At 33.7% G+C, this 14,578-nt stretch overlaps 2 protein-coding genes and 1 pseudogene across 2 annotated transcripts; all 3 read right to left on the bottom strand.

Moving 5' to 3' along the window:
- Nucleotides 1-5,728: 5,728 nt before the first annotated feature.
- LOC145157790 (uncharacterized) lies at nucleotides 5,729-6,427 on the bottom strand. The gene has a single exon (XM_079076781.1). It carries the CDS (start codon nucleotides 6,425-6,427, stop codon nucleotides 5,729-5,731), a length of 699 nt encoding a protein of 232 aa, XP_078932907.1.
- Nucleotides 6,428-10,790: 4,363 nt separating this feature from the next.
- Nucleotides 10,791-12,384, bottom strand: LOC145156525 (F-box protein PP2-B10-like). Its single transcript, XM_079075857.1, has 3 exons — nucleotides 12,071-12,384; nucleotides 11,705-11,823; nucleotides 10,791-11,507 (listed from the first exon to the last, which is right to left on the bottom strand). The coding sequence occupies exons 1-3, from the start codon at nucleotides 12,251-12,253 to the stop codon at nucleotides 10,883-10,885; spliced, it is 927 nt and encodes a 308-aa protein (XP_078931983.1). The 5' UTR covers nucleotides 12,254-12,384; the 3' UTR covers nucleotides 10,791-10,882.
- Nucleotides 12,385-13,244: 860 nt separating this feature from the next.
- LOC145157789 (putative receptor-like protein kinase At5g59700 pseudogene) lies at nucleotides 13,245-14,363 on the bottom strand (annotated as a pseudogene).
- Between the last annotated feature and the right edge of the window lie 215 nt (nucleotides 14,364-14,578).

The following is a 14,578-nucleotide window of genomic DNA, read 5'->3' as shown; positions in this document are numbered from 1 at the left end:
ACATACACATACACATACATTCACATACACATACACACACATTCACATATACACATACATGATTATCTACACTTTCACCAGCTTATACATAATATCTACGTGTGTAGAGCCATGTGCACCTTTCGATCCGTTACTCATTTCATGTTTTAACATTACAATCAATACTTTTACCCACATACGTATGCATACATACACACACATACACATACATACATATACATACATACACATACATACATACATACATACACACACCTAGACACACATACATACACACAAACACATACACACTTAGACACACACACACACATAATGGTGGTTTGAGATAGGTGGTTGGTAGTGGTTGAAGGAATGATTATCATGTGTGGGAGTTGATGACTAAACACTACAACTTTGACAAAATGATTTCAATAATTTAGTATAGATTTGGGAAAATATAAATAATCATGTATAGTAGTGGTGAGAGAAAAAAGAAACGAAAAAAACAACGTTTGGTGCCCGAAATCTCGAAAAGAATGGGAACCAAACGTCGTTTTGTTTTTTTGCTTTGGTTTTTTCACACCTCTATTATACATGATTATCTATAGTTTTCCCAACTTATATGCAATATCTAAATGTATATACATACACATACATACACATTACTCGTATATATAATACACAAATTACTATATATGTACCAAATTATAGCTAATATACACATACGCACACCCATATACACACTAGTAAAGAAATGATTTGATAGTGCGGTTAAAATGATTTAATGGTGCGGTTATACAACCGCACCAAAAAATATCGCACTAAAAAACAACTTAATTTAATAACGCGGTTATAAAACCGCATCAAAAGGAATGACAACCGAACTAAATGATCAATTCATACAACATTAGATATTCACATCATTTAATAGGAACCACCTCATTAAATCGCCTTTCCAAAATATATTATTTCTAGTTTCTGGGCCTACCTCTCTACATATATTTAGCTAAGTTGTTATACACAACCCCTAACCCCACCTACCCTTGAAATTGTTTGTGAGAAACCACCATCGCCACAGTTTATGTTATCTCCCTATGTGGTCTCTCTAAAAGAGTTAATGGCCATTTTTTTTCCTGTAGATCACCACAAACATCAAAAAGTATGAAATCACTAAAAATCCTTTGAATAAAAATCCTTTGGAATAAACCACAATGACCTTATCACTATAAACAGATAACCAAATTTTATCACCATGACTTTCTTTACAGTATAATATTATCGTTTATTAAATAAAAAAATAAAAAATAAAAAACTTACATGAACAATAACTCCAATTTTGGTGAGAGAAGAAGCAGCTTCTTGGACATCGGGTTCTTGTTCCGCTAATATTATCGTAAATAATGGTGTGATTTCCATTCCTTTCTTCCCAAATCACTCAAAAAAATAAACTCCTAACTCCTTTTTTCTCTCCAAGTTCTCTTTTTTTCTCTGGGCTTCCCTCGTTAATTTCGACTCGGGAACAGGTGGAAATCTTTTGAGTTTCCCCAACCCTAATTCTAAGGTAGAGAAATTCATTCCCTCATCCCCTGGAAATCGACCATGCCGGAACCTTCTTCGCTAAAGTAATCGACCACCGCGAACGACATCATCATACTCCCGTGCCCTTTTCCACCATCTCTTCCTGCTACCGATTTCTATGATCTCCCTTTATCCGATTTGAACTCCACTACGGTTGTTGGAATCGACAATCGCTATCCCCACCACTGTTGGCGTAGGTGGCTGAGCAACCGGCAGAAATCCTCACATTTGTGCGTGTTGTGCTCGAACCGATATAGAAGATAAGAAGAAGCGGGAATAGATATATAAGCAGTGACTATGGTTACTGGATGTGTGGTCAGCGGCGACCTGGTAACCGACGGTGGCCCTATGTGGCGGAGGTGGTGGTCGGACCATCATAGTCACCTTCAAAGTAACTAGGATTGGATTGAGTCTTCTTGGTAAGGTGAAGATTTTGTTTTGTGTATTCTATTGAAATATACAACCCCACCTCCTTTGTCATGCTATTAGCTAGTCAGTGGTAAGCATCTTGTGTTTAATAATTATGTGGAAGAAACATTGTTGTTTATTGCAAGCGACATATCCTAGTGCTTTACACTTTTATACACTTAATTCATATTGAGGTTCTTTTGGGATGTTTTGGTGTAGTTTAAGTTAATTTAACGTGCAGGGTTTTGAAGAATCGTTTGATTGATGGTTAGAATTGCTTTACAGAGAGACTGTGTTGATCTTGTTGCTGTTAACGATCAGCTCATCTTTGTGGAGTACATTTTTTGGAACTTTGATAATTTGATTGTTTGTAGAGTAGATCTGGGTTTTGGAGGTTTTGAATTTTTATCATATTGCTTTTAACTTAGTCAAATTCATGTTTTTTAAGGCAAATTCATGCCTTATTTGTGGGACAAACTACTTCTGATGATAGATGCTAACAGGACAACCATAGTTGATGGCATGGAGAAGCTTGAAAGCATTTTGGTGTCCATATGCATTATGTTAAATGAGACCTGGAATCCAGATCCATATGTACACTATAATGGGAAAATGTGAAAGTAGAACCTGTATTAGATTAAGCATCTTCTGTAGATGCTATAAAATGAATTTATTATTATTATTATTATTATTATTATTATTACTTTTAATAATTTGATAAGCATGTTCCTCCTGGTGTTTTTGAATGTTATTCTTACGATGCTTATATGTTTCTTTGAATTTCATTTAGGTATTGGACAAGGGAAGACCTCGCCATCACCACTTCTGGCTAATTTTTGTAACTAATGTTCATAACTTCATTTACATGATAAAATCTATAAAAATACTAAACTCACTTATAGATTTTATCATGTAAATGAAGTTATGAACATTAGTTTTTCTAATTTTTGAAGTAAATTAAGTACAATGAATATATCCTACAAAGTAGGATAAGACAATTGAAATGCATTGTATTTGTATGAGTTGTATTGGTTTGTATTTAAGCTACTTCTATGAAATACATTGAATATGAATATTATTATCAGTTTTATTTAGTCAGTTTTTTCTGCATTACCAGCAAAATAACTTGATTTTTTTTTAAAATGAAAAATCATTTTAGTGACGGAATACCTACGGAAAATCCGTCGGTATGTGACGGAATACCTACTGTTTGTGCTGTAGGTATGAGATTTTCTAGTAGTGAACCTTTGATAATATGGTGGGTAATGTGATATGCTTTATACAAATTAAAGATATACAATAAGCTGTAGTGGAAAATGATAAAAAATACTGATTCCTATGAATGTTTAAAATTGAAATAATCGCGTAGCTATCCTTGTCAACAACATCACGTGGAATTTACCTGGAAATCTGTTGCCAAAATGTGTTTATGGAGAAAAGATGAAATATTTTGGTTTCGAGAATGTACTGTTATAAAAAAAGATTAGAAGCATATATAGTCAAAAAATATGGAATATAATTTCTCGTATATTATATGCATTATTAAAGTCCAGGTTAATGGAGGCATGTGCAATTTTATTAAATTTATCAAAAGAATTAATATTAATATGACCTCTTTTAACAGGATCTCTTTCGAATTAACTCGGATCCGTGTAATACCTTGTACCAGAAGGCCTTGTAAAGACTCGGGTTATAACATCTCACTAGCATTTAGTGATGATTATTCATCAAGCGACCCGAGTGAACAGGGACCCATTTTCTAGGATGCTTTGATGTGGAATGGTGGCCACTTATCACCACTGAACAACGGTTCAATTAATTTTACATCAATCTCCTTTCCTTTTCTTTTTTAATATTTGATTTTTACCTTGTCGTGTTGTGTTTTTAATATATTTGATTAAATCAATAAAATTATATTAAAAAGAATATAAAATAAATCATATTATTAAAAGATGTCCTCTGTCGTTCAAAATAGACCAATATTGTATGTTATTGGTATCAATATTAATTGAACATTTTATAAAATGTAAAAATAAAAAATAAATTATTTCTTTAAATTTGATAGTAGTATTTAGGGGTTTAATTGAGCAGAGTCAAGTCGAAGACTGTCAAACTCAAAACCCGACTCGAGTAAAAACCACGGGCATCTACTGATTCACTTGATGAACCATGCTCGACCACTGCTGCTAACTCGAGCTCAACTGGAGCCGTAACTTCAAACTCGGGTTAGAGCCCGATAAAGTAATTGGCATTTTCGAACTCAGATCGACTCGACTTGATTAGTTATTAAAAAATAAAAATACATAAAAATATTAATGGTAATAGGATTAAGCTCATGAGCTAGACTCGACTCGGCTTGAATTATGTAAATTTGAATAAAATAAAGGATGAAGTGTAAATATGACTAAGCTTGAATTAGATCAAGAGCTGCACAAGCCGAGTAAACTACTCAAGCTCGACTCGATAATATACTCAACTAGCTCGAGCTCAAGTTGACTCAAACCAAGTCGAATTCGAGTATTTTTCAAGTCGGTCCTGAGTATCTCACAAGTTAGCAAAGACAAATGTAAATCTGGTTAAGGTGGGTTACATGACCCACCTAATTAGTAAATAATATTATTTAGGAACTATCTTAAAATTTTGGAATGACCTACCTTAAAAAAGGAAGGAAAAGAGAGAAGAATAGATTTTCATTGTAGAAAGAAAAAGAAAAAAGAAATAAATAAATTGTTGAAACGCAGGTCATGAAGTAATGAAATGGCAATCAGCAAGCTGTGAAGAAGACATTGTTTTTTTATTGGTGATTAAGTATGCTTATAGTGGTAGCAGCTTAATTTTGTGTGAATATATAGAGAGAACTGAGTTTGCTTAGAAGCGCATTACAACAGTTCACTAAGGTCATCCGTTATACCCACCACATACCACATATGTGGTGGGTGCCACATCAGCACCACAATCCCCTACCACTAACATGCGATACCTACCACTAACACACCACTCCACGTCATTATTTTTATTTATTTTTAATTAAAAAATACAATAAAATTACATTTTTTATAATTAAAAAGCATTCATTTTTTTAAACTAGTGTTTCATTAATTATAAAAATAAAATTACAACTTCAAACTACATTACTTAGTTAATTTAGAAAAAAAAATTACATTAATTAAAAAAAACAAAGAAACATACATATAAAAGACCTAATCGTCGTTCATGCTATGTTGGTACAAATGTTCTGCGATATCTTCTCGAAGATTGAAACACTTTTCACTGTTATGAATTTCAACAACTCACTCTAAAAACGCATTCGTTCCGGGTACTAACTCCTCAATTGGAACGACAACGTCGTTCGGATCATACGTGCAAATCGCTCGACCTTCATCTTCAATAATCATATTATGCATTATAATACATGCTAGGACCATTCGTTTAATTCTTTCTTTATCCCAGAGTCGTGTAGCATATTTCACTACATGTCATGTCTGCTTAAGGACTCCAAATGCCCTCTCGATATCCTTTCTCGCCGATTCCTGTTTTTTGTAAAAAACTTTGCCTTTTCACTTCGAGGAACCGAGTATGCCTTCATCAATGTAGAATAATCCGGGTATATCCCATCACCAAGGTAGTAACTGTATTTGTACGCGTGCCCGTTCACCATGAATGTCATATCAGGTGCTTTGCCGGTCCAAATATCGTTGAAAAGTGGAGACTGGTCAAGAACATTAAGATCGTTGTTAGACCCCGCTACTCCAAAAAAGGCATGTCATATCCACAAATCTTGAGATGCAACAGCTTCTAGGATGATAGTTGGTTCACCTATATCTCCTCGAGTGAACTGACCACGCCATGCAGTTGGACATTTTTCCCAAGCCACATGCGTACAATCTAGACTGCCAAGCATACCAGGAAATCCATGCCTCTCTTCATGAGCCGAATATAATCTCTCAATATCACGTTGAGTAGGTTTGCGCAAATATTCTTCGTGAAAAACCTCATAAACACATGCAGAAAACCAATCTACACATTCAACTGCGGTCCTCTTAGATACTTTCAAGTACTCGTCAGATGCATCGAATGTTATACCGTATCCCAAATACCTAACAGCAGCCGCACATTTTTGTATACTACTAAAACCCATTCTTCCTCTAGCGTCGGGTTTTTGTTTGAAAAAATCATAACGAGATTCTAAAGCATTACTAATACGTAAAAATATAGCCTTATTCAAACGGAAACGACGTTCGAAGGAGTCGTCATTATAAAGACAATTATAGGCAAAGTAATCACGTACCAATAAGTCGTGTGCGGCTTGGCGATCACGATTGACGACCGCCCTTGTACGAGCTGCATTCGAACTTTCTTCGTCGTGAATGTGTTGCACAACGTTGAAGAATGTGTCGACGAATTCTACGTCGTCATCCGAGTCAAAAGCTTTTAGAAATTCAATATGTTTTGTGGAATCCATGTATATGTGTTTTGTGGTTTTAGAGAATGAAGATTAGAATGAGGTGTAAGTTTTGGTGAAAATAGAAGGTTTATTTATGTAGTGAATTGAGTTTAAAAAAAAACAAAAAAAAAAACAAACGGTCAAAATAGCCGTTCAACGGCCAAATAAACCAACAACCAATCATCTTCTCCGTTTGATTTCGTCGTCGGGAGCACGGATGAGCACGACTACGCCCGACCACGGAACGTCGGGGTGGTGTGCACGAGACTTTCTCGTGGCCAGCTACACCACGATTTGCTTCGTGGTATGTATACCACAAGGTCTAACATGAGGTGCTAATTCATCACTCAACCCAAGTGAACAGGACCCCTGCTAGGATGCTCTGACGTGGAATGGTGACCACTCATTTAATATCAATTTTACATAGTTCTCCTTTATTTTCTCAACTTCTATTTTTTTTTTGAACAGCACAGGAATATATTGCAAAACGAGCCCAGTGAGGAACTGGGAAAAGGCCTGAGAAGGCCAATTTTCGTTTGTTTTAAATATTTAGTTTTAAAGTTCTAACCTTATTTGCTTTTGATGCAACAACTTTGCACTTCATGGCGAGTGAAACTGTGGCGTTAATAGGACCAGAATCATTTTCAGGATATTGTGAAAGAAGTCCAGGGGACTAATAGGTACATGGGATACATCCAAATATCTGATAATCTGAATTATGATCAACGAAATAATTCGAACATCTACCTTTAAACCACAGAGATGAGATACAGAAAACATCTAAAGCTAGGGCATGCATTGTCTTAGTCTTGTTTAGGAAGCAGATGTCATTCCTCAAGCGCCATAAACACCAGAGCCATACCTTAAGGTATTTTTAATATATTAATATACATATTAAAATTACATCTCGCTTAGGCCATCTCCAATGCATTGAACTTTTAAGAGTTCAATGGATTGTCACATCAGCATTCCACTAACTATACCATTTAACTCATTAAACTCTACACTCCATTAAAGTCTTAAGAGTTCAATGGATTTTCACATCATCATTTTAATTATTTTTTATAAATAATATTAATAAATAAAACTAGAATATTACATTAATTAGAAATTCAAAGTTACAATTACTAAATATTAATTAAAGATTACAATTTAGAAATTAAAAGTTATATTGCAAAAAAAAAATTAAATGAGAAAAAAAAATTAAATATTACTTTCTATATAAATTGAGAAAGAAAAACAAAAAAATAAATAAAAAGAAAAAAAAGAAAAAATAAGTTTTTATAATAAAATGAGAAAAAAAGAAAGAAAAAATAAGTTTTTATAATAAATTGAGAAAAAAAAAAAAGTCGATTAATAAGTTTTTATAAAAACAAAAATTCAATCAACCCACTCCACAATGCTTTGTATATTCATTCAACTGCCACATAAGCTTTTTTTACCCATTCAACTCTCCATTGAATGATCATTGGAGATGACCTTAAGAACAGTAGCATTTGATTAAATTAATTTAAATACATAACATAATATAAAATAAATCATACATTACAAAGATGACGTTGATTGTTTGCAATGAGATTATGAGACAAATACTGAATATTATTGGTATTAATATTAATTGAAAATTTTATAAAAAATTAAAAAGATTTTAAAAATCTCATAAAATTTCATAGCAGTCTTCATGTTGAGAGTCGTAGTTACGTTAAGTTATAATTAATACATCAAATTGTCTATATTCTATCAAATGAAAGAATGTTTGTTTTTATTTTTAATTGAGTAAATTACATGAATGGTCCATATAGTTTAAGGTAATTAAGGTGTTTGGTCTCTAACTTATTTTTTTAACACAAAAGGTCCCTACTGTTTGTTTTTTGTTACGCGCTTGGTCTATGTGTTCTCTAAAAAAACTATTTTGCCCTTGATTTTTTAATTTATTTAAATAAACACACCCCCAACACCACCCTCTCAATTTACCTTACCTACCACATCATTTTTTTCTATTTAAATAATAGTCTTTTTAGGTAAGACAGAGACGAAACGCGTAATAAAAACAAACAGTAGGGACCAATCGTATAACAAAAACAAACAGTATGATTTTCCGAGTTAAAAAAATAAGTTAATGACCAAACGTTCAAATTACCACAAACCATAGGGACCATTTATGTAATTTACTCTTTTTAATTTAATAGTTTTACCTATACATACTACTTTTTGCTAATTTAATTAAATACTAATTTAAATTTATATTTTAATTACGTGGAAATTAACTGGACGTAATATTGCGTTTTTGTGCTTATTTATTACTCTCTGCGTCCTATATTAATAGTCCATGTTTCCTTTTTGGTTTGTCCTAAAATAATAGTCCACTTCTAAAAATAAATATCATTTTTACCAAAATACCCCCCATTATTAGTTAAACTACCATCAAATTAAATGCAACTACCATGACATTAAATGAAACAAAAGTGTATAATTGTCATTTCATTTAATAAAGTTAGTGGTAATTAATATTTTTTTAATCTGTGTGTTTTTTCTCCGTGGACAATAATTTTGAGACGGAGGAAGTATATTCACAACCCTGCGTATGATGTAATTTTTAAACAGTAAAACAGCATGTGGGTTAACTATGAAAGAATCAAATGAAACTAGAAACCTCTTGGAGAACAGAGTCGAGGCGCGGGTTGAACATTTTTTTGGTTAGGTTCCCGTCAAGCAAGCAGGTGGGGGATAATAATGCATGTGAGCAACTTTTAGAGCCAGTGTTAATTTTGTCTCCTGTGTGTCATGTGTTTCTCTATTTGCATGCATGCGACCCCTGACTTTTTTTATTTTTTATTTTTTGTTTTCTACGTAACCTTTTATATATAAATATGTTAGTCATTGCAATTCATTCTATCACTCAATTCAATGAATTTTTGAGTCAAAGCTAAACAAGCCGGTTGTAACCAAAGACATAAATCCATACAAGACGGTTTCAATGAATTTTTGAGTCAAAGCTAAACAAGCCGGTTGTAGCAAAAGACGAAACTCTATACAAGACGGTTCAAGTCTAAATATTCTTTTTTAATACCAAAACTAGCAACAAAACCAAAACTATCTACATTATTACCCAATGCAACAATCTTACAATGTATTTAGTTTTTTAGGGGAAAATACGGGTGATAATCCATTTATGCAATATTCTCAAAGTGTTCCAAAAACCCAATTCCAATATTCTCCTCCCGAATGAAACGAACAAGACGATGAACAAGCCAACAAAGAGTTGCAACTCATTCTTTAGAAAAAAAAAACACAACTATACAAAGCACCAGAAGTCAAAGAAATGGGTGGAATATGAAGAGTTGACTTTTAATGATTTGTTATAATCGCTTATGTGAGAGAGAAGTGAGATCTTTTTAAAAAGAATTAAAGGGGGCTTAATTCCTACGAGCTTTTGTAGAATCAGACAAGTGTCCATCATTATAACAAACACATCAATGACAACTTTACTAGATCATGGACAACTTTACTAGATCATGGATAATCATGTGAGAGTCATATTGATTAATTATATAAAAGACAAAACATTTCAAGGACTTCAAAATATCTTATACATGGTTCAACTGGATTTTATCTAGGTACTTTGAAAATGTCTAATCAATTTTCATTCATGTAGGAGATTGTTCTTAAAGTTGGTTTAACTACTTTGAAAAATGGTTTATTTCTATTTTTGAACACGAACTCCAAACCCTACACATTATTAAAATTATTAAGCAATTATATATTTTTGTTTCCTCTGTGATACCTCCATTTTGGTATATCAAACATCCAAAAGGGACTTAGAATGAATGATAAATTAATCATTAAAATGAGGTTGTTGGGTGAATTGTGAAAAGAGGTTAAAGAAGTTTTTCGCCATGCAACATAGGGAGGAGAAGGAAAAGGAAACAAGTTTATAATTAGAAAGGATTTCAAGGCGTGTAAGACATATCGAATCAGTTCTCTCTCATGCGCACAGAGGGGTGCAAATGCAAACCAAATTAGGTTGGGTTCACTAAACTTGTATACGAGTGTGCATCATATGGCTACAAAATGTTACCGGTCGACCAAAAAAGTTTAGGGGCTTTTAAGCAAATATTCCTTTTTTATAAGTGATTTTTTTACATTTCTCGTTAGAAAACTTGCATAAAACATAATATTCATCACATATTGTCATCACTTTTTTGTGTTACATAATTTATGACAACATGTTGGTTATAGATTTGTCTTAGTATACATATTACACTCTATGTGATAGATTGAGAGAGACAAATGTTAAAGAAAACTTACATCTTCTACTTTTTTTTTAGTTTTCTTACTTCGTTGAAGGTATAATGTGGGCTTTGCTAGGTTGGCTGGTTTAGAAAAACTGCTTCCAACTGTTGTATCATGGGAAACAAACGTCCGATTGCGGACGAATTTGTGTTAAGGACATTGTGTTAAACACAAGTCTTATCAATTTCTTATTTTGTTTGTTTTCGTACATTTCCAGAATATTTTCTGTAGAAAAGTTAGCGGAAGTACGCCTCGTTGACGACGTTCTTGCAATTCCAATGGTTGATGAGGTTCTCGCAATTCCGCTCGACTGGCTACTTCGTTGATTATCTCGCTCTCCCTCTGATTGTGTGTGTATGTGTGATTTACAAATGGCGAATGTTGATCAGTAGATGTAGATTTAGGCCGAAGCTCAATGCCCTCCACGATAAGACCACGCTTCCAATTTAAATGCTTAACCTCGTCAAAAGCCATCTCAACCTCACCAACATCTCCATTATTGTAATTAATAAATTCTCCCAACTTGATCTCCATCCACCCATCCTTTCTCCTATGAGGAAACCTATCATTTTCTTGCCATATTTCACTAGCCTCTGGTCTTTGAAGATACACATTTTCAGTCTCCATTTTTAACCCACAAAAATTCACCATTGTTTTAGCAGGCACAGAAAGTCCTCGGGAATTGCTAGTAGTTCGAAAGACAAGGTACGCTACATATGTAGTGTATCCTGACAACATCACAGCTGCTATTTTTCCATGGATGGCAAGCCAGCATACATCTTTAAGTATACAAACCTGTGGAAACCTACACAAATGAAAGCATATGTTCTTCTAGATTATACTCCAACATATATATAGAGGCGATTGGACCATGTGTAACTTGTTAAAGCTATTTTGGATAAGGGTGCAATGCATATCAAACACATTATAACTTGTAACATTATAACATGTATTGTATGTTTGTTATTATATAGAACATAACACTAAAAGGACAAGAGAGACCTTGATTTAAGTGTATGTCCCCATTCCCAGTAGTTAGGGTTATCTTGCCATTCAATTGATAGTTGCTTTGCGCCCAACATATAACACTTGTTCCCACTCTCCATATCTAGCTGGAAGCTCTGCTTATATTGGGAATATGTGAGACCAAATCTTAGTTAGTAGAAGTGTTTTTTAACAATTATATAAAAAAAACACTCTCCTTATATTGCATGGTATCATTAGGTTTAAAAATTCCCAATGGTCAATGAGTTAGACTTTTGAGAAGTCTTCTTTATTACAACAATCACTCACAAAGATGGAAGAGGTTATATATACATATTTAAAAAGGAAGAAGGAAAGAGGGTATCACAAGGATGATCGATTTACCAGGTAGCCATCATCGAGGAAAATAGGTGAGTCCGATAAGCAGAAGTAAAGTTGCTTTTTAGAGCCAAAATCCAGCGGTGGAACCGCCCTCGCAATGATTTCTTGGTAATCATGTGGCAGAAGTGGCTCCCAAAAGTCGTCGTAATATTCCACTGAGTTGATTCCTTCGGATATGCCAGACATCTACACACATCTTTAAGTGAAGTTAGTAATAGTATCTCGAGATGCTTGTTGCTTAGTTCATCATGTGTGTATGTGTGTTTTATTACAAATAAGGGGGCATAACCTCCTTTTATAATATGTTGGGTAATGTGATTTGCTTTATATTGATTAACAATATTTAATAAGCTATAATGGTAAATGAAAAAAATGCTATTACGATGAATGTTTTAGAATTTACAAAATCGTGTAGTCAGAGTTGTTGTTTTTTTTTTTTTTTTTTTTTTTTAAACGGCAAATCTAACTACTTCAAAACTACACTTTAAATCGATCTATGTCTACGACGAGACTTGAACCCTCAAACTCAAAAAGGGAGGGCAATACCTGATACAAAATCGCCTAGCTATCCTCGTCGTTTTCACGGAAAAAGGTAAATATAGTATTTTTTTTGTTAAGTTTTTCGCGGTAAAGTTATTGAGAAAAATATTTACCAATTTAGTATAGTTTGAAAAATATTTCATAAACTATTTTTTTTTCCATTTTTCTTATATTTTTAAGTTTTGTTTATTTTTTCTAGTTTAAATATCCATTTTTTTTAGTTTTTCTATTTTATTTTAAACTATCAGTTTTTTATTTTTTTATTTAGATTTTTATTTTACTTTTTTTAATATACATTTAACATAAATACAAATTATACAAACTTTTTTGGAAAAGCAAATTTTTGTCATTTTTATCATTACATATATACTGTTTTTTAAGGTAAAAAAAAATGTTACGGCTGCATTAGAATGCCACAACATGCACATTGGATGTGATCATAATTAATCGATCCCCAACATTGATTTAATCAAATATTGCTCCAAGAGATCGTAGTGCCCTCGTAACAAGTCAACGACTGGTGCTTTCCGATATCTTTACATTGCCTAATCCATGACAAACTTTTTGGGTTCTTTCTTATTCATGGATCCAGGCTGGAGCCTCTCTCAGATGTTCATAAACAAATTGGAAATTAAATTTATCTGAAAATCTGTTTCCAGAATGTGTTTATGGAGATAAGATAAGATGTTTTGGTTGAATATTGTATTGTGATTAAAAAAAGATTATAGTCAAGATTAAAATATGCATGGAATAATTTATCATATATTATATGCAAATATGTTTCCTTAAAAATATCAAACAAAAGACTTACTTGGACATTCAACGCTTCCTCAATCGCCTTGATAATCCTATCCATCGTAGGGCGTTTCTTTATGTCCAAGTTAATGCACTCATGTGCAATTTCGTTAAATTTATGAAAAGACCTCATATCAGTCCGATGTTTGATAGTGGGATCTTTTAACCTGTTTAGTCCGTCAACGAGTCCATGATCGTCATAGTAGCTTCGTACTATGTCGATCAGAAACAGCTCGTTGGTATCTTCTAAAGGCCTTTCATTATAAGCCATCATCCCACTCGACACTTCAAACATTACCACTCCAAATGAGTATATGTCGGACTCTTTAGAGAGCCTACCTCTTTCCATGTAACTCGGATCGATATAAAACCTAGTACCAGAAGGCCTTGTACGGACAAGGGTATCTTGCTGATTTCTTGGACTTAATCTTGACAAACCAAAATCACATATTTTTGCTTCCATATTATCATCAAGCAAAATATTTGCACTCTTCACATCTCTATGAATTACTCTCTTGTGCTCCCCAACACCAGAGTGTAGGTACTCTATTCCTCTTGCTGCCCCCAAGCAAATCTTCAGGCGTTGTTCCCATGTTAAGCGACGCCTCCTATCTGGGTCTTTGAGGTGATACTCAAGGCTTCTGTTAGTAGCATACTTGCAAACTATAATTTTCTCATTTGCATCATCACAGTAGCCAACAAAAGGGATGATGTTTGGATGGTTGAAACTTGAAACCAACTTGATTTCATTAAGGAACTCGTTGGTTCCTTGATAACCTTTAGGATCAAGGCGTTTGATGGCTACTAGCTGGTTTCTCCAGCGGTTAGAGAGTTGTCCTCTGTAGACCAGACCAAATCCACCATCTCCGATCAGAGTTTCTGAACTGAAGTTTTTTGTGGCCCGAGTAATCTCCACTAGTGGGATTCGAAATTTTTCTAGGTCTACCTCTGAAAAAGACATTATTTTTTATTGGTGATTAAGTATGATTATAGTTATAGCAGCTTTTGTTTGAATATATAGAGAACCGAGTTTGCTTAGAAGCGCATTACAACAGTTCACTAGCATCAGGTGCTTTACCATTCATCACTCAACGCAAGTGAACAGGACCGCCTCCTAGGATGCTCTGTCGTGGAATGCTGGCCAGTACTCATCACGAATGAACACAAATGCAATTT

This window comes from Lactuca virosa, chromosome 2 (assembly GCF_052849685.1).
Source record: "Lactuca virosa cultivar CGN04683 chromosome 2, Lactuca_virosa_CGN04683_v6, whole genome shotgun sequence".
Lineage (NCBI taxonomy): Eukaryota > Viridiplantae > Streptophyta > Magnoliopsida > Asterales > Asteraceae > Lactuca > Lactuca virosa.
Note: the sequence above shows the minus strand (reverse complement) of the source record. Positions and strands in the feature narration are given on the sequence as shown.